Source organism: Pecten maximus, chromosome 2 (genome assembly GCF_902652985.1).
Source record: "Pecten maximus chromosome 2, xPecMax1.1, whole genome shotgun sequence".
Taxonomy (NCBI): domain Eukaryota; kingdom Metazoa; phylum Mollusca; class Bivalvia; order Pectinida; family Pectinidae; genus Pecten; species Pecten maximus.
This window is the reverse complement of record NC_047016.1, coordinates 43,486,394-43,508,074: the sequence shown is the minus strand read 5'-3', so window position 1 is coordinate 43,508,074 and position 21,681 is coordinate 43,486,394. Positions and strand designations below refer to the sequence as shown.

General features: G+C 34.7%; 1 protein-coding gene across 1 annotated transcript; it reads right to left on the bottom strand.

Moving 5' to 3' along the window:
• Window positions 1–6,536: 6,536 nt before the first annotated feature.
• Window positions 6,537–13,528, bottom strand: LOC117322176. Its single transcript, XM_033876950.1, has 5 exons — window positions 13,428–13,528; window positions 11,004–11,150; window positions 9,558–10,438; window positions 8,605–8,935; window positions 6,537–8,056 (listed from the first exon to the last, which is right to left on the bottom strand). Exons 2-5 carry the CDS (start codon window positions 11,146–11,148, stop codon window positions 7,554–7,556), a joined length of 1,860 nt encoding a protein of 619 aa, XP_033732841.1. The 5' UTR covers window positions 11,149–11,150; window positions 13,428–13,528; the 3' UTR covers window positions 6,537–7,553.
• Window positions 13,529–21,681: the final 8,153 nt, after the last annotated feature.

Below are 21,681 nucleotides of genomic sequence, written 5' to 3'. Positions count from 1 at the left end.
TGTTTTCCTATTCGTAAATTCTAGTATAGAGTGCATGCCGTAGTGGTGTTTTCCTATTCGTAAATTCTAGTATACAGTGCATGCTTTAGTGGTGTTTTCCTATTCGTAAATTCTAGTATAGAGTGCATGCTGTAGTGGTGTTTTCCTATTCGTAAATTCTAGTATACAGTGCATGCTTTAGTGGTGTTTTCCTATTCGTAAATTCTAGTATACAGTGCATGCCGTAGTGGTGTTTTCCTATTCGTAAATTCTAGTATACAGTGCATGCTTTAGTGGTGTTTTCCTATTCGTAAATTCTAGTATAGAGTGCATGCTGTAGTGGTGTTTTCCTATTCGTAAATTCTAGTATACAGTGCATGCCGTAGTGGTGTTTTCCTATTCGTAAATTCTAGTATACAGTGCATGCCGTAGTGGTGTTTTCCTATTCGTAAATTCTAGTATACAGTGCATGCTTTAGTGGTGTTTTCCTATTCGTAAATTCTAGTATAGAGTGCATGCTGTAGTGGTGTTTTCCTATTTGTAAATTCTAGTATACAGTGCATGCTGTAGTGGTGTTTGAGTATTCATCTTACATCATCCTAGATAGAAACAATCTCGTGTATTTTTCAGAACAAGCTGAGACACAGTTTACAATGATCTTAGGAACGCGTGATGATGACGGCATATATAGATATGATGATGGATCAAAGATGACCTATTTTAACTGGAATTATGACCTATATGAGCCGGACCTACAAGGACACATTTACATTGTACTACAGAAACAGATTAAGTTTATGTGGCTTGATTCAGTCAACAATAAAATCGAAAGGAGGTCAAACTTAGTTTGTGAAACCCCGGCACAGTAACCATTCCATACATCAGGATACTAGGGTGTCAGTAGACGGTATTTTTGCATTGTCCAATGTAACTGAAATAACATTGTTTGTATTTGAATTTCACGTACAAGTTGCGTTTTAATATAAGTCTCTGCAATCTTACACTCTTTTTATGTACCTAGTGATCGATATTGAAAACCCATCGTTTATTTAGGAACTGTAGGCTACAGCTGGATTGTATAATTAAACAAAAATAATTTTCGAACGAATGTATTAAAAAATAATCAATATTGTCTATACATGTATTTTTGATGTCGTTGTGACCCATGAAACAAAAAGGATTTGTATTCAGTCTATTGTTGGTCATACAAAATACCTTTCCCATTCTTTAATACTGTATATGCCACATGTTTTTCATTCTTTTCTTGTAGTTGTAATTGTCAGAAGCCATCCCATATTCAGTTTAAAACTGGGAGTATAAGCCGAGTCTTGCATGCATCTGTCATAAAAGCGTTTGAGATGAAATGCTAGCATTTGTGGTACAGAGGAAAATCTTTGATTTTGTGTCGTATTCTGTAGTAGAGAAAACGCTTTAATTTAGCGTCGTGATTTATGGTACAATAAAATATTTGATTTTTTGTCGTGTTTTATGGTACAGAGGAAATTGTTTTATGGTACAGAGGGAAATATTTGATTTTGTGTTGTTTGTTATAGTACGGAGGGAAATCTTTGATTTTGTGTTCTGTGTTATGGAACAGAGGAAAATATTCGATTTTGTTTTGTTTGTTATAGTACAGCGGAAGATCTATGATTTGTGCTGTGTGTCATGGTAGAGAAGGAAATCTTTGATTTCGTGTCGTGTTTTATGGTAGAGAGGGAAATCTTTGATTTCGTGTCGTGTGGTATGGTACAGTGGAAATCTTTGATTTCGTGTCGTGTTTTATGGTAGAGAGGGAAATCTTTGATTTCGTGTCGTGTTTTATGGTAGAGAGGGGAATCTTTGATTTTGTGTTGTGTGTAATGTTAGAGTGGGAAATCTTTGATATCTTGTCGTGTTTTATGTTACAAAGAAAATCTGATATGATATTATGTTTTGAATTATGCAGTTGTTTGTGTAATAAAACGTGATATCACCTAAGCTTATTGTTCTATGTTCTCTGACACCTTGTTTAATTGGACTTTTTTTATAAACTATCAAACTTCCTGTCTTTTAAAACCATCTTTGGGTTAAAGACAAATAAGTGTTTCCTGTTTTAAGAAATATTTGAAAGATGCATTTGTTTCCCAGTTCAGGGTTTTAATAGATACCCCACAAGTTTGACATAGTTGGTCCCAGGATCTAATATGTAAAGTCGACGTAAAGAATCTCACCAAAGTTAATATTTACGGCATTTGTCACTCCGTCTCAGTTTACTCAGTAGTACATTGATCGAAGATTAAAATCTGAAATTTAAAATGGTTCGAAAAAAGTTGTGTTTATAGCCTTTGTCTCTCTCAAGCTATGCATTGTTTTCATACAATGGCTAATTTTTGCATAACCAAAATAAAATTCTACACTAAACAAACTATATTTTCTTCTTTCTCTGCGTCAGTTTTATTTGATGTACTCGCTGATTTGAGGAATTGCCAGTGGAATAGAAGCTTTCTATATGAGAGTTATTGTGCTATAAAATGTAGCCTAATCCTAACCCTGCCCCCCACCCACCCACCCCACCCCCCTAAAAAAGAAAAAAAATACCATGTCTTACAAAATCAATATACATATACAGCGAAACTAGTTTTATATTAAAATCGATAACGAAAGCAAATAAGAACGAGGGATTGTCTTGTAAACAAAAACATATGCCTCCTATTCTCCTTTACTATAAATTGATTGTTTGTATACCATGGGATAGTAAAGGTATACAGCAACCTTAATTAAAATCTCATTAATTTCAAAAATTAAATCTTATTACCGGATAAGAAATTCTTAGAAAAATGGGCACTTTGGCGTATGCATTGTACATCGGCTTCAAGTAGAGCAAGGATTCTACAGTTTTGTTAAGTTATCTTCAACGATTAAGAATTTATGGTTGGATAAAAGCCACTATGATCCAATGACAGCGTACTTTGTCAGTAGGTGATTAAGGTATACAAAAATGTTCATTAAGATGTCCTGAGAAGTTAAAAACTTATCGCCTGGACAAGAAATATTGGAAAACATAGCACTTGATCTTTGACCTTTAGATCAAGGTTACAGTGACCTATGACAGTGCACTACACATCCTCTATAGAAGTGCTACAATGTTCATCAAGATATCTTCAAATGTGTACAAAGTTTGGTCTTGACAAGAAATTACTAAACAATTTGCACTTGTTTTACCTTTGAAACGGCGTTCAAGGTCACCGTTACGTAACTGACGTCGGCTGTCGGTGATGCAAATATCTCTAAGTTCCATCAAAATATCTTCAATGGTCATGGCACTGACAGGAAATTATCAGAAAATGTGCACGAAGAAGAAGAAGAAGAAGAAGAAACAAGTTTAAGTCCTGTGACCTTGGATGTTTTAAGATTTCTTTACACAAACTTCCGAAGGGTAAACGTCTTCTGCTTCATCGACGACACAAGCAATTCAAATATCAACAAGCGATAAACACGTCTTACTTCATTTAAGCATTGATGTCATTTTCTTTTAGTTTCATCGGGTATGAAACAAATTTTGTTTGCAAACTGTATGAATCCGCGTAGCGGATTCTTACAGAAGTTTTCAAACAAAATTTGTTTCATACCCCGATGAAACTAAAAAAAAATTGACATCAACGCTTATAATTAATTTTTGAAAATGATTTTCTAATTTAAAACATGTTTTATATACAATTTTACTGGTTTAAAATGGGATTATTTTTCCCAAATCAATATGCAATGTCAATTGTCGTATTGTGACGTCACATTATTCGCGCCGTTCTCGGAATTTCTTTCATAGAAGAATGAAAAGAATTTTTCGACCAATCACATTTGAGTATTTACCATGAAAACAAAGAAAAATTAATTTTATCGCACATGGGAATAGAATAATAATATAGTATTTCTAAATGTGGTCATGATGTCGACCACCAAACTTGCCAATGGTCCTGATGTTGGGATAAAGATCTGACGTCAATCCTTTGATGTCCAGTGCCTGCTGGGATCTGTAAAACTTATTCCCACGTCAAACAACTCATGTATTCATGTAAGGCTAGTGTGTCTTAACTTACACGCCACAGACTGGTAATATCGAGAAGAGTGTAGCAGACACTTGACTAAAAAAAGATCTTAAATCTGGATTGCAAGGTTGCCGGTTGCATTGAGACCTGGGAAATTTGGGATATATAAGCGCAACACATCCTTTCCAACATGTAGACCGACACTGTAACTTTGAATGTTTAATTTTGCTGAAAAAGGGGGAAATTATAAAGACTTTGGAGAAGCTAATTTCGATATACAAATGTTCTGTTGCATCTAAGAGGCGTTACCATTGGCCTCCCCAAATCGATAATGGAGGCAACACATCTTGGCGACGTGGCCTTTCATGTGGATATATACAAGGCATCTTACTTTCTAACAGGCAAGAGTTGACCCATAAACACTGCAAATGACATTGAAAACGTATAGCAATAACTCGCCTTAATCTAATATATTGAACTATTTACCTTGTGCCTTGCTTATATATAGATCTTGATCTATACAATGTCATGTTCCTCAGATCAGAAGTTTCGAAATGGTTTATCATGAGTGCCTGTATCCAAGACGCTTTGATTTTGCATTTGTTATAAGCATAAGGCTAGGTATAAATTTCACTCTGTTGGGCCAGTATAGATTAGACCCAGCACCCATATAACACCACTAAAAGTTATCATAACACCAATTTTAATTTTAAAAACAAAGAGTGAAGTAATCGGGCTCCAAATAAAGTTGGATAACTTGTTCTCTCATTATAAAATATTTTTCACCATTGTTACTTAACTAGTTTCTAGAAAATTAAAATCTAAATATTTTTGGCCTCTAGGATATGTCGGAATACAAACTAAAATTCAAACTAGGGGGAGATAATGTGGTGAAACAATTTATATGTGAATTCTAAACAAAAAATAAGGGGTTGGTATCCAGTCGAACATTATGACATCTAATGATATTCCATCACACTCGTCAAATTTATATTATGCAACCATCAAATCCTCTAGATCTCACAGATGTTTGTTTCTTATAATATAATTTTTTAAATACCTGTACACAGAGGAAAGGTCACAATGCCGAGTCGCCATTTGGCATTAACAAGCATACTTACAGACTACATATATATATATATCTGTTTGTCCATTTATTTTTGGTGAAGATATGATAAGAAATTAGGGAGTAAATCTTGGAGTATGACAAATATTTTACTTTGTATACCTTTAGGACTTGAGACAGAGGGACCTAAGCCCAAGAAGTGACCTGTGTTGGTGGTATAATTACAACGCCGTGAAATTGACATCTACCAAATAGATTGAAGATATGGATCAACTCATGTTTTTACTCCAGTACTGATGGAAATTGTGACTGATTTTGAACACAAAACTGATTTAAATATTTAATTTGTTTATTTCACTGACTTCAAAGACACAAGGATACATACATACCTTGAGTAAAATCAGTTTGGACAACAATATACACAAATAAAATACAACTGAAAACACATTCAATGCACAGACAAATATGGCAACTAAAATATGATTTAACTTAGCTTGTTAGTACTGGTTTTAATGATCATCTCTGATTCAAATCTCATTTTTAACATTGAAATCCTCTAATTTATAGCAATTCACATCTAATTTTAACATTGAAATCCTGTAAATCATAGTAAAGTCATGTAGTTATTACTGATAAAAATGTACTGAAATTTGAAAATTAATGTTATAAATTTGAATAAGTTTAAAAATTGTAACTCTTCAAAACGTTGTAAGGATGTGTAGCATACCGTATTTGACCTAATAAGGGCGCAGGGCGCGGGTAATTGACAGTGGGGGCGCCCTTTTTAAGATTAGTTATTCTGAAGTTTTATGAAACAGACTATACCTTATAGCAGAATACCCAAGGTTGTGGAAACGGTAAAATATTCAGTCATAAAAATATTCCAGATGAAGATATCTATTCATTATCATATATTAAGCTTAAACATCACTTGAATACTCCTGTAAACTTGTAAACCATGCCAGCTGATCTTTTGACCAGAGAATGTGTGTTCCACCATTTATGTTCAAATGGAACTCTTTTGTGTTCTATTTATAGAAACAGGTGATTTCCCAGATCATATCAGACATCGTTTTCTTTGACCTAATAATTGATTTACAATGTCTTTTACTAGCTTTCTGTTCTGAACAAAAGTTATTTATCAACAAGAATGAAGTCTTTACTTTATCTTCAAATAAAGATGGTAAGTTATTATTTGTATGTGTGTTTAGTTTTGGGTGCTCTTTGCACTGACATGTCACCTGTAGCCTGTAGGAATACACAAAATGTGGCGAAAACATGTGTTCCAGCTACTTAATTTGCTGAAGAAAATTGAACACATAAAGTAGCAAAATATTTCACATGAATTATTACTTTTGAACACCATTTTGACACCATTTTGACACTCAGTCAAAGATTTAGTTCCTTGAAAAAAGGTAGGGGCGCCCTTATTAGGGCAGGCGCCCTTATTAGGTCAAATACGGTATTTGATATTCATTTTCTACAAACTACAAATTGTCCTTAGAACAGAAATAGACACATTCTGTTTTCTTTTCTGAAAACAAAATTTAGAACTGAAATTAAACAAGTCCCACAAATTTAATTTTCATCATGACACAAGCACTATTCACGGTGAAAAATGTACACACCCAGATGAGCTTTAAAGACATGAAGAAAAAAAATTGTTAATGTTTTGAATATTAACATGAGGCATTCAAGCACAACCTTAAAGAATCATGACAGTGTGAAATAGGGTTCTTACATTTCCACTCATCATAATGTTTAGAAGTATCAACCATATATCATTTTAAGTACCCACATGAAAATTATATCCAACAATTTTGACCGAAAATTTAATTTTTGATAATTGACAAATACCTGTGAAACATTACATTATGTGGTGTTTACATGCAATATGGTGATCAAGAACAAAAACAAATAAAATGCTTCATTGATAGTAAGTCTTAAAAAGCCAAAGACAGTGACTCTAGACCTAATGCTAATATTTCGAACAGAATTTCAGACATTGACCAATGTTCCTCTGTTAGACAATAATTCAGGAATAAAATAATATTTTGAATTTAAGATGCACCAATACCAATACTATACCTATCTAACTTCCTGACATTTTATCAGACTAAGATAATTAAACATACACCTATCCTATAGAGAAGCTCATCTGTACCAGCAGTAGTATATAACTATATTGTGACTAGCACTTCATTTTGGTGTGTTAAAAAAATTTGTTTGTACAATTTGTAAACAAATATAATTGACATTTTATTTAATATATAGCAATGAAAATTTCCTACAGAAATTCTCTAATATATATCTGCTGATCAACAACAATGATTTGAAAATAATAATTACAGCAATAAGAATATAAACTATTATAGTTACAATGAATAAATGAATTTACACAATGCCATGTGCAATAGGATAGAGTTCCACAATCTGAGTGTCTCAATTGCACAAGAGAATATTTTGACAGGTTTTACAAAAGCTAATTATGTTCCTGTGACCGGTAATGAGGAATCTTTGTCCTCACTATTGAAGTTTGGACCAGAGAATGCCTGTAAAGAGAGATCGTTGTCCAAGCCCTCGCCAAACGTTTGTCCTGTGTATGCAAGTCCTTGGTTCAAACTGTCACTGTGAATCCGGTAAGTATACATACTGCGCACTTTATGCACTAAACAAAAATGCTGTTCCATTTCTACAGTATCGCGTCCAATCATCTGACATATTGGACAAATAAGTTCACCATTTTTTCCATGGCGATTCATGTGCATTGATGCATGTTCCTTTCGATGAAATCTCTTTAAACACACAAAACATTGGAGACGTTTTTCACCATGAAGGGATTTGTGGCGAAAAAATGAAGACCGATTTTGAAATTTACCATTGCAGATTGTACATACAAATTTTCCTGAAACAGGGTCTCTTGGAACACAAGATGGCGAAGATGCGAAAGGTTTTGTCCGGACATATCGTCTTTTCTTTGAAAACATACCTTAAAACAATGAAAAAATATATACTTGATGTAAGGTCTGTATAAATATTTGTACAGATCAGAAGTGTTCATTAATATAGCATTGCAATTACAGTACAGACAAGAGGCCCAAATGACCTGCATGACTCACCTGGATATTTCACTGATCATATATATATATGGCATAACACTATTAAAGTTATGGTTTTATAATGGAAAAATTCATTCTTGAACTAAGCGTTGATTCAAACTGACTGGGGGTTTACCCTTTTTCTCTCATTGGACCCAAGTGTTAGCAACGTCTATTCAAAAAATGATTCTTGGGGGAAAAACCTGAATTCTACTGACTGAAATGTGGAAGTGCAAATTTGAATGGTTGAAGAACATACATCTGACCCTAGGTCATCAAAACAATGATTCTAGAGGGGTGCGTTCAAATCTCTCCTGTAGCTTATCATACTGAATTTGAAGTTAAATGTAAGATAGTATTTTAAGATTAACAAATAAGATATACCGTTATTTGTCAAATTTCTTTCCTACAAAACTTGCTGATATACAGAGGTACATACCATGTGACAATGTGAGATTTATGTCATTCAGAGACATTGACGGGATATTTCCATGTTGAACAAGTTCCACTGGCACGACAGCTCCACTGTTACATCCAGTTGCCATTGACAATGAACCATCATCCATATACAAAGTCTTGAAATTAGAAATATCTGAAGAGCTCTCTTCAAGGGACATAACTCCCTGTGTGTTGTCTGGCTGAACCATGTTGGCTAGGTCCTCACTATCAGACTCAATCTTTATAACAACTGGCGAAAATGACTTTGAATCGCTGGTGTCATCTTCCTTTAATGACTGACTACTATGATCAAATTCTGTGTTTGAGGTGGACTGCAAAATAAAAAAAAATATTGAACAAAAATGACCCAAGATTATCATTGGTGACAAACTTCTTTAACTAATGTAATATGACAAGAAATACTAAAGATCTAACTGCCAACCAAGGCAACAGTTGTTTTTTGTTTACTTTCCTCATAATAAGTCTTTCTATTATATTGACATATGGTATTGACACAATAATGATTGTACCTTTCTTTTTTCTAAAATAGCCAAATGTCACAAGATAATAATTTATATTTACAAAACCAGTGTTATGTTCTTGGCATTTAATTTTCAGAATATTATCCAAGGGGAGCCACACCCTCCATTTATACAACATTTCATCGCCTTTGCCCAATAATGCTCCAGACCGAATTTCATCAAAATCCATTCAGGTGTTCAGGACAAGTAGGGATTAAAAGGAAATGTTAACAGACACAGGATGCACGCAGGATGGACGGACGGACACTGGACACTGCGCCATGACATAAGCTCACCGGCCCTTTGGGCCAGTTGAGCTAAAAATCAACATAATACATACAGTCTTTTGGATATTTACAACATCAGAAAAGATTTTAATTGCTTTCAGAACAATATTACTGTATATATATAGATGAAATTGTTTTTTAGATACCTGTTCTAAAGGATGTCCAACATCTTCTTCCATCGATGGCTGTTGTGACTGTGAGTTATCAACATTCATTTCTGGATTCGTTGAGAATTTATCCCCATCTTCAATATATTCTTTTTCAAGTGTACTAGAGCATTGTTCACTTTGCCTCTGAGAACCATCAGCCAGGTCAATCACTGTGACATTTTTCAAGATCTGATTTTCATCAGTATCATTAGAATCATTTGTGGACATGTGTGATCCTGTCTGATCTCCAACGTTCCATCTGTCTATCTGGTCAAACTTCTGGGGTCGGGAGTCAGATATGAGTGTACTGAATTGTTGACTTTTGTACAGCGCTGTTGTCCCACCATCACTTTCCTGCTGTCTGCCACTGCCTGAAGTGTTGGTATGTGTCAGACTTTGACTAGAGTCAGGAGAGTCTGTAGCAGGCCGTTTTATTCCACTAATCACTCTGTCAGTAAACCTGTTGTCTGGACTCTCTTGATTTGGTACGAAGCCCAGATACATGTCAGACCTTTCATCAATATTAGTCTGTAACTGCCTCACATTCGGTATATGCAGGTCTGTATGAACAACTGACTTCTCTGGTGATATATGGGTTTCATTTCTCTGCTGTTGCAAGGTTGAGTTTCTTTCTGCTCCTTGCTTTTTTGGAAAGGAATTCAAAAATAAAGAATTCATGTTCTGAAAGTGTCCATCTTTTTCAACTTGATACCGTCTAGATATGCTACTATGAATATTCTTCGGAGAGAGAGGCTTGGGAACAATTTGAATACCCTGTCGTCGTGATTTTGGCGGTGTTGATCGTGCAAGGGAAGATAAGTCCGGGCTCAGACTGCTGCGACTAGTGTTATTTCCTACCCCATCAACACCACTTTCATCTATTTCAAAATGAAAGTTGAAAAGAAACTTTAATATCATGAGCAAGGATGCCATGCAATTACAATTTGTTCAATTCATTTGTACACTTTTGTGAATCATTTAGTCACACATTTAAATTATATTTAATTTAGTCACACCTTTAGTTATATTTATTTCGTCACACATTTACTTATATTTATTAAGTCACACATATTCATTTATTCATATTTATTAAGTCGCTCATTTAGTCATATTTATTTAGTCCCTCATTTAGTCATATTTATTTAGTCGCTCATTTAGTCATATTTATTAGTCACACATTTAGTCATATTTATTTGTCACACATTTCGTCATATGTTTTTAGTCATATTTATCAAGTCACTTATTTAGTCATATTTATTCAGTCACACATGTACATCTACACTTTTATACTGTACTGAAGGTGCTTTACACTTAGCATTATATTTTCTCACCATACAGGAAACATTTACAGATCATACATTTTTAGCTGATACTTGATACTTCAACAAAGCAATATTAGTTTTAGTATTCAAACAGATTGTAATTCTTGCATGTACTACTTACCCAGCATCATGTAGCCATACACCTTGTACTCTGCGATTTTGAGATCCAGCCACATAACAAAGTGAGACAATATCCAGGGTTGAATCCTGTCAATCATTGACCCAAAATCCTCCTTGATGCTCAATAACTCTTGAAGACGTGCCATTTCTGTATAAAATTTCAAAGGTATCATTTCAAACTGAATCATTTTTGTTATTAATAATTCAAATCTTTGAAACAAAATAATCAATCCTTTTGATTCTGTGAAGTAATATACTGGATGTATATATACTGTATTTCACATCCCATAATACCCAACTTCCAATCATACTTCAAATCCATTATAATTACTGTACCTGTTATGTCTATACAGTTCAGTGTAGACTAAAGGTTACACCAATGTGCACTCCGAGTGCACTCCATTTGGACATGGAGTGCACTCCATTTGGACTCCAGGTAAACTTGGAGTGCACTCTGAGTCTACCTGGAGTCCTTTAAGACACCAAGTCTGCCCTAAGTCTATAATCAGACTATACGATATATGTACTGTACATATAAGTTGATGCTTATATATATAAATTATCTATAAACAAATACATTTCACATGTTACTTTTGATCTGCTTATATCATTATTTGTTTAGTCTACTAGGAATAATTAATTCATGTTCATTACAATGTCTAAATGTTAAATTCACAAAGATGTAGAAAAGACAGATATACAATTCAAGTTGTACTCTGATTTTCTGGAGTCCAAATGGAGTGCACTCCAAGTCCAAACATGGTGCCCCTTGTGTAACCTTTAGTCTACACTCAACTGTATGTGGCAAAATTAAAAATAATAATATAAAAGAACAATAATATCTAGGTATATATATGGCACTAATACTAAAGGAATTGAAATCGCAAAAAAATTACATTTATTGGGTCAATGGCTTTTCAACTTTGGGTCACATACAGTTTCTTTAAATTTCCTCTGGATCAGCCAAGGTGAGAATATAATTTTGTTATGCAGCATAACATGTTAAGCCCTATGAAATATCAAATAAGCTGCCAAAAAATACGAATGTAACTAGTACTGTAAGGCACAATATCATTGACCCGCTTCATTAAAGGAGCCACATGCACAGCTTTTAATAGAACTTCGATTCTGGCTTAGCTTTACCCCGGGTTTCCTTCACAAGGGCTCAGTTTCGGGCTTTTAAGTAACAAACCCTATTTTTATAAGGTTTCAAAATGTATATGAAAACTAATATTAAATGTATAGCATTGTAATAGATCTAGTAACATGATCATGTCATATATGTTACTCAAAATCCAGAAAGCTATTAAAAATCAAAATGTTACCTGTTCATTTTCTGTGAAAATCGAATGGAAAAGGGAAGTAACCCTAATAGATTAGAATGATGGTTGTCATCTCCAGAGTCGGAAAAAACAAGAAACAAGAGGCCCATGTGGCCTGTATCACTCACCTGGTTGGATTTGACCAAATGTTAAAATAATGTTCATGTTCAATTCGTTAATACATACAGTGTAGCTCTATTTGTCAATCTCGAACAATGCTATATATGGTTACAGTGTGGGATCCCAACTGCTTTAAAGAAATAACGAAGTTCAGACTCTCTTTAAGGGTGTGAAAAAACCTTGGGGATTGTTTTTACAACATGATTTTTTTTAAAGAAACAAAGTCCCTTAAGGTGGGGAAAAACCCTCAGGCCTATTTTTACATCAGAATTGTGTTTATCCCTTAACGTCCAGCGATGCTATACATGCATGGTTATGGGATGGAGGGTCACAGCAACCATTTATGCATAATTTGTTCCCCTTTGTAATTTCCGGTTACAAAAAAAGATGATTTTACAGAAAAATGCACAGGTGAAATTTCAATTTTGACACATGTACAGTTATCGTAGCAACCGAGGACATGGATCATGTACCTACCGACCATAACTCTCGCTTTTTGTCATATATACCTTTTCTGTCATAAATGCTTCGATTTGATACTGTTTTTATAGCTATATTTAGCTAGTATAGTGGAATATCACTATAATCATGCTTCGATTTGATACTGTTTTTATAGCTATATTTAGCTAGTATAGTGGAATATCACTATAATAGTGAAATCAGGACTTCTCCCCGACCTGCACTATGGTTTCCTCAACCTTCTACACCGGAGTTGGACGTTTTGACAGAAATATCCCTGGTGTATACGGTCTCTGTCATTTTCGCAGTTGGTGGATCGTGATTTTTTGGCCCAGTATATACCTACAGAACTGGTATGTAATACGCATGGCCAGTGCTTCTAGGTTTAACATCAGTCAGTCATCTGTTTACTGTTATCGAGATCTAGAAAAGTCAGTCGAATTATCATTTCTGTTGCTGCTATATGCAGGAAAATCTTGTTTTATATTAAGTTCATAAAGATAACTAACATAATTAATACCTACTTAGAATCGTGTGCTGCTTTAACACGCAAACTCTATTAAACTGTCATTCAACATTCCTTCGAATTTCTCTCCTTTTTTATCAACCGGAAAGATGCTTTGGTATTCTAACTTCTGACTTGGACAAAGGGACACAAAAAGTCCGGAATGGATCGTTGGAAGTTATCCCTTGCCGATGCCACATACGCCTAATGGACCGAAGTGTTATCCACTCCAAACCTAATTTATCGACTATAGTTGCCTGATTTCTATGTTATGATTAAAACCCACCGTTATGTTTTGGTTTTGTTTTAGTTTCTTTATATCAAACAACGAAATCATATATTAGATATGGAACGTTTAGTAAAATATTTCTAAGAAATGATTAAACATTAATCTTAACAATATCACGCGACTGTGGAAAGCATAATTATTATATACATGTATATTGGAAGATCAAATGACTTCGGACATAAACGTGGTTGCATTGTATATGGAAATAAATGGTTATTACAATTATGCCGAAATCAATACGAATTGCCAGTTTTTATCTCTAAAAAACTGAAGGATTTCGGCACAAAATGTAAGTATAGGGACGTCCATTAACTGAATGGCATCGATAAAAATAGTCATCAATCCTTGCTTGTACATTTGTAGTTATAAGATGCATGTCATCTGAGGGTAAAATATTTGCTATGGATGTCAGCACAGACTAAGTTCAGTAAGGGTGTTATTACAGTAATTCTTTATAAGTCTTGTGTTATATAATTAAAAAAAAAAACTCTTCATATGTAGAGAATGTATTTTTATACGAATTAAAAAGAAATAATATATAGCTGTTATCTTTTAGGTGGATTGTGGGAGAAAAAAAAGTGTAACGTGTCAGACAGGGGGTTCTAAAACACATATAATCCAATATCCAACAGTTCTATGTCCATGTTCCAAGTTTCTACATTATATTGCAACTATCATTGCATAGTCGGAACTCTTAGAGAATCACATAGCTCACAATCAGCAGCTAAAAATATTTTGTATACTGGAGACAACTCATAACATCAATGAACTTCCTAGAGTTACTCTTAATTAAAAGAATATGTAAGGGATATATGATATTATACATAGGGGATGTCCATTAGGTGGATGACATCGATTATATGATATTATACATAGGGGATGTCCATTAGGTGGATGACACTAAAAACAAAGAAAATATAGGGGATGTCCATTAGGTGGATGACTCCAATTACAAAGAAAATATAGGGGATGTCCATTAGGTGGATGACACCAAATACCAAGAAAATATTGGGGATGTCCATTAGGTGGATGACATTAAAAACAAAGAATGTATAGGGGATATGCATTAAATGGATGACACCAATTACCAAGAAAATATAGGGGATGTCTATTAGGTGGATGACACTAAAAACAAAGTAATATATAGCGGATGTCGATTATAGAAGTGGACTTGAATAATTATGGGTAATATTCCCCACAAGACGACTTTATAGAGAGATAATTACGACTCCCCCGCAAACCTAAGAGCAGTGATAATTATTCCCCATAAATAGGCATATTAAGAGAGAAACCTAAGTATACATCCCTATTAAAGCACAGAATGAGAATATTTAACATACCTCAGAATGCAGGATTTTGCACCATTTCTTCAAGAGCTCCCAGACCTCTCGCCATAATTTTCTATCTCACGCCCCTTCCCCTCGAATACATGACCTTGCTTGTCTTGCATTCAAGGTCACGAGGGGGGGGGGGGGGGGGGGGGGGGGGGGTCAAATAGACGAAAATCTATTGAGCATGTTGCATTCTGATATAAAATTTGTTGAACTGAATGGTATTGATTTGTTTTTAATGTCATATTGGTTAAAGCTTATCTTTTCAAACTTCTCAAAACCCACAAGACCCTATGACCCGTTATCGGGCCAGTAGTATGCTGGGATGGAGGGCAACAAACATATGCAAATGAATTAATAAACTTAGCCTTCTCTTTATTTCTCAAAAGTGGCAATCACTTCAGCATCCGTATTAATGACATACATCAACATCAACGTACGGCCCATTAGGCCTCTTGTTTCCTTGATAGAGTAGAAATATTGAAAGGTACATGTAATGAAAAGCAATTTGTCTCAAATTCAAAATTGAATACTTGAATAGTTTTATCATGCATTCTATTTTATAAATCTGGTCATCATTGAAATGATTGTGGATATTTTCAGGAAAGATGCTCTGTTTTTCATTTCGAAATACAATTGTTAAAGAAATTGGCAGTTTTCAAATATTTATTCAGTGTAGAATGCGATGTAGTAGCAAGTATCGAAACCAATGTATTGTTGATAGTTCGGAAACAGATAGTATGTATGTTTTCCAGTCCATCTTTCTAAAAGCATTTTGCTATTTCCATCTTTCATTCTGCTGTTATCAAACATTTTATCGATTAAACTTTCCTAATACAAATTATGTTCTTACATTCTTGATTTGTTTTATATCTGATATGTACATATTATTTCGTACAAATGATCTTTCTATCATATTTTCTGTCATTAAGTTTAAATTTGATTCCGTACAACTCTGTTTGATTGTATATATAAACGTTTATAAGGCAAATATTTCTAGATTCTTCATATTTTTTTCTGTTTGAAATTCGTAAATGATACACAATTCGCTAGATCAGGAGATCTAGTAGATCACAAAGATTTCTGATATCTTCGCCAAACTAGCTTCTCCTCCACTGTGATTCTATGCGCTCCGCTGTCTAATACAGTCGTTTTAGAACAATAATGATTCACGCATTTCATCCTGTTACAAACTTCACTGTGTACTATGTGAGTGATACTTAACAACTTTCCTGAAGGATTCGGTCGTAATCAGCAAGGTTTTCGTCGTTGTGTCTTTTGTACTTGGGTTTGTAGATACATCATTTTATCAAGCTGGTGAAGTGATTTATTTCAAAAACATCGTTTACTCAAGCATGGATAGAAGACTTTAATACTCGATATTTATGTGATGGGGATAAATTAATCAATAATTGATTGATAGATTGGTCGGTTGATTGATTGATTGGTTAGTTTAGGGGATAGTATGTTGTTTTGAGTGGCTATACTGGCGATTAGAACATGAAATTTGGTTTGAACTCGAGACCGATCGAGACCGATAGGTCGAGAGTTTAAACCAAATTTCATGTTCTAAGTAATAGATACATAATGGGTACGAGTGATGTATCGGATATATCACACGAGTGCGTAGCACGAGTGTGATATATGCGATACGTCACGAGTACCCATTTTGTATCTGTTTTATCCAATGACAGTCGAGGTTTTGTGACCCACGTGCCTAGGGGTGGAGCTATAAAATTGATCAGAACCTGTCACTGTGATATGTTTCCCGCCAATTTCTGACACGTTTTGTTTTCTGTCACAGTAGCCCATTCATTTCTAGTGAGACTGTCAACCATGACGGATCAGGTGCTGATCACTGATGTCGATGTGTTCACTGACCTCGACGATATAACATTATCACAGGCCGTAGATAAGTATGAGTATGAACTTGAAGATAGTGACACGGTAGCTACTGACATTGGAATAGTTGATACCAAGCAATTAGCTCAGCCAATTGTTGTAAATGAACTGAATGGTAATGTGAAAAACATGTGAAAGGCTGCAGGATTCGAGGGAAATTACATAAACCATTCCGGAAAGAGGACCTGCGCTACTTCCCTTTACCAAGCAGGTAAGTCTAAAATCATATCGTTTGAACAAATTGTGAAATGAAATATTTTTCGTAAATTTCGACGTTCACAATGTCACAAAATCCTTTCAAAATCCGTGAAATTGTTTAAAGAAATCAATGAATCGGTTAATCGGTATTTTTATCCACTCGTCTTGTTATCATTTTCATCACGATTTTGTTTATGATAGGATTTTTGTGCAACGAAAGTATATTGTTACATTTAGCGTAATCTGTATAACCATTTTTTTTAAATGACTGAAATTTTATATGTAATCATGTAATGTATGCTTTTTTTTACTGACCTGTTAAAATAGATTTTACTTAATAAAATATGAACAGGGTTTTATATTCTGTTTGGTCAGGTTTTGATGAACAACTCATTATGGACAGGACGGTACATCGCAGCAGGGCTGTACGTGCATATAAGGTGAAGAAAGAAGACGGAACATTTCTAAACGGCACTCGTATTTCATTAAATTTTGTTTGAAATGCATTTCCTGTCTTTGTTCATTTGTCACGCCTACATTTGAAATTGGCCCCGCCTCAAGACTGAGGCATGGACCAATCAGAAATGCCATGTGATATTTCAGATATCACATATGTGATATTTGAAATATCACATAGTATGCAATATATCGCCAACAAAAGATCAAAGAAAAACCGAGGCGTCATTGGATAATCGAGACCGATAGGTCGAGAGTTTAAACCAAATTTCATGTTCTAATCGCCAGTATAGCCACGAAAAACAACGTACTATCCCCATTCTAACACGTTTACTATCGCATATATTTAGAAACATTGTTTTACATCGCTACAAGTACGCTGTTAAGTACTCTGTGACCTCCGCTAGTTACGTGTCATACTGTGGCGGATTGACCAATCAGAAAGAAGCTTTCAAAGTCGGTCATACTGGCGAGAGTTCGATCTGTATGTTGACGAAGCGGTGTTTTTGGATTGTTGTAAAAGTCCTGTTACAGAAGATTTAACGACATATTTGGATTTATGCAGTATGCATAACGACATGGGCGTTTTGACAAAGTCAGAGTTGATGTGTTTCTATAGGCTCAACCGTTATGTGAAAGTTATGTGCACTTGTTTCATTTCATTTCGGATTTTACTTGGTACTGTAGGCCTAAGCTAAAATGCCTACACACGGACGAAATGAACGTTTCAATCAATAAATGACGGTAAGAATTATGATGTTAACGATTTTTGTTCAATTTATTCAGTTATCTCATCTTTTCGATTTCTTCATTTTCGATTCCAATCTCATCATCATTGAAATTATTGTGGATATTTTCAGAAAAGATGCTCTGCTTTTCATTTCGAAATACAATTGTTAAAGAAATTGGCAGTTTTCAAATATTTATTCAGTGTAGAATGCGATGTAGTAGCAAGTATCGAAACCAATGTGTTGTTGATAGTTCGGAAACAGATAGTATATATGTTTTCCAGTCCATCTTTCTAAAAGCATTTTGCTATTTCCATCTTTCATTCTGCTGTTATCAAACATTTTATCGATTAAACTTTCCTAATACAAATTATGTTCTTACATTCTTGATTTGTTTTATATCTGATATGTACATATTATTTCGTACAAATGATCTTTCTATCATATTTTCTGTCATTAAGTTTAAATTTGATTCCGTACAACTCTGTTTGATTGTATATAACGTTTATAAGGCAAATGTTTCTAGATTCTTCATATTTTTTTCTGTTTGAAATTCGTAAATGATACACAATTCGCTAGATCAGGAGATCTAGTAGATCACAAAGATTTCTGATATCTTCGTCAAACTAGCTTCTCCTCCACTGTGATTATATGTGCTCCGCTGTCTAATACAGTCGTTTTAGAACAATAATGATTCACGCATTTCATCCTGTTACAAACTTCACTGTGTACTATGTGAGTGATACTTAACAACTTTCCTGAAGGATTCGGTCGTAATCAGCAAGGTTTTCGTCGTTGTGTCTTTTGTACTTGGGTTTGTAGATACATCATTTTATCAAGCTGATGAAGTGATTTATTTCAAAAACATCGTTTACTCAAGCATGGATAGAAGACTTTAATACTCGATATTTATGTGATGGGGATAAATTAATCAATAATTGATTGATAGATTGGTCGGTTGATTGATTGATTGGTTAGTTGATTGATATATTGGTTGGTTGATTGATTGATTGATTGATTGATTGATCGATCGATCGATTGATTGATTGATTGATTGATTGATCGATTGATTGATTGATTGATTGATCGATCGATTGATTGATTGATTGATTGATTGATTGATTGATTGATTGATTGATCGATTGATTAATTGATTGATTGCTTGTTGATCGATTGATTGATTGATTGATTGATCGATTGATTGATTGATTGATTGATTGATTGATTGATTGATTGATTGATTGATTGACAGTTAGTATCTTACAATTGTCAAGTTATGGTATATTATCAGAAGAGAAGGACGTGCACAAGATGCGTTTTTATGAGGTATTAAGATATAGATACAATGGCTGTGTGAAGTTAGCTCAACATACGACATACGACATACGACATTCAAAACTTCATATCTTGTGTTTTTACCAGCAAACGAGGTAACTTTTGAATGTTCAGCGGCTGAACATACGACATACGACATTCAGATTTTGAATGTTCAGCCGCTGAACATACGACATTCAGATTTTGAATGTTCAGCCGCTGAACATACGACATACGACGTTCAAAACTTCATATCTTGTGCTTTTACCAGCCAACGAGGTAACTTTTGAATGTTCAGCGGCTGAACATACGACATACGACATTCAGATTTTGAATGTTCAGCCGCTGACCATACGACATACGACATTCAGATTTTTATTTTGAATGTTCAGCGGCTCGACATACGACATACGACATTCAAATTTTGAATGTTCAACCGCTGAACATACGACATACGACATTCAGATTTTGAATGTTCAGCCGCTGAACATACGACATACGACATTCAAAACTTCATATCTTGTGTTTTTACCAGCCATCGAGGTAACTTTTGAATGTTCAGCGGCTGAACATACGACATATGACATTCAGATTTTGAATGTTCAGCCGCTGAACATACGACATATGACATTCAGATTTTGATTTTGAATGTTCAGCGGCTCGACATACGACATACGACATTCAGATTTTGAATGTTCAGCCGCTGAACATACGACATATGACATTCAGATTTTGATTTTGAATGTTCAGCGGCTCGACATACGACATACGACATTCAAATTTTGAAACCGGCTAAAAGAGAGAAAAGTCGACCTGACAACAGCGTAACGTCATCATTCTATGTAGCGTAACTACGTCACAGATTGATGTCGTCATCAATTTTGACGTACATTTCATGGGACATTGATGACGGCGCGATGGCAGGGGTTCGCATCACCTTACAATTGTTACTTTTTACAATAAGTGAGAAAAATAATCAAACATGGGTGTATATCGTGGATTGGGATATCTGAACCTCTGTGTAAGAGCTTGGCTGGTCAGCACGAGGCAAAGCTCATTCTTGCAATCTAAACTCTTACACGAAAGTTCAGATATCCATGTCCGGGAACATATCCGTATTGGATTATATTAGTCTCCCATTAATTATGAATAAACTTGTCCAGGGATATTGAATATTTCCGTGATATTCCAGAAGCCATTTTGGCTTACATTGGTAAAAGCCTTATTGATTTTGACAAAAGGTATCTGGGATTTGTATCATAATACATGTACCAGTCAATTGAAAGTAAAAACATACCTAAATAGATTAAGACATTGAAACAAGCCTGTCAGTATTAGAATGATAAGTTGCTGCAATGTCATTGGGATTTACATGTTGACAGAGAAAATTGTGTCAAGGCAATAATGAATTTTAGTATATTTGTAAGTAATGAATAATAGGATAATTTCCCCATATATCATTATAATGATATTAAATGAATTTTAATGGATACATTTGATGTGATTTGTAATGATAATACAAGGCAGCAAAGAATTATATCAAACATGAGTTAAAAGTGTTTTGTGACAAGCATCAAATCCAAGTAAATAAAGATAAGTTTTGAGACATTTGGTTTGGTTTGTTTAACGTCCTATCAACAGCCAGGGTAATTAAAGGACGTGCCAGGTTTTGGAGGTGGAGGAAAGCCGGAGTACCGGGAGAAAAACCTGACTATGGTCAGTACCAGGCAACTGCCCCAAGTGGGTCCCGATGTCGTGACACAGAGGTGGAGGGCCAATGATAAAGTGTCGGGTCATCTTAACCACTCGGCAACCACAAGCATAACCGAATACAACACATGCGTTTGTAACCAAATCAACGTCGTTTCCGAGTTTTCCGAATATTGCAGGAAAGTCGCATATTTATTTTAAAATATTATCTGCGTTCATGCATGATCTACTCACTGCCTGCCTACCTGCTCCTGGTAAGTGACATGCGATGTTGTCCGTGTCTTAGTTTGCGTACCAGTCTCCACGCATGACATTAGATAAAATAGCCGAAAAGAAAAAAGAACA

Bases quoted from the DNA above. Each gene is read 5' to 3' on its own strand.
- LOC117322176 (XM_033876950.1), bottom strand. From the start codon at position 11,148: ATGGCACGTCTTCAAGAGTTATTGAGCATCAAGGAGGATTTTGGGTCA. The intron at 8,936-9,557 runs GTATCTAAAAAA...TTTATTTTGCAG, and splicing joins TTGGACATCCTTTAGAACAG to TCCACCTCAAACACAGAATT. The intron at 8,057-8,604 runs GTATGTACCTCT...CATTGTTTTAAG, and splicing joins AAATCTCACATTGTCACATG to GTATGTTTTCAAAGAAAAGA.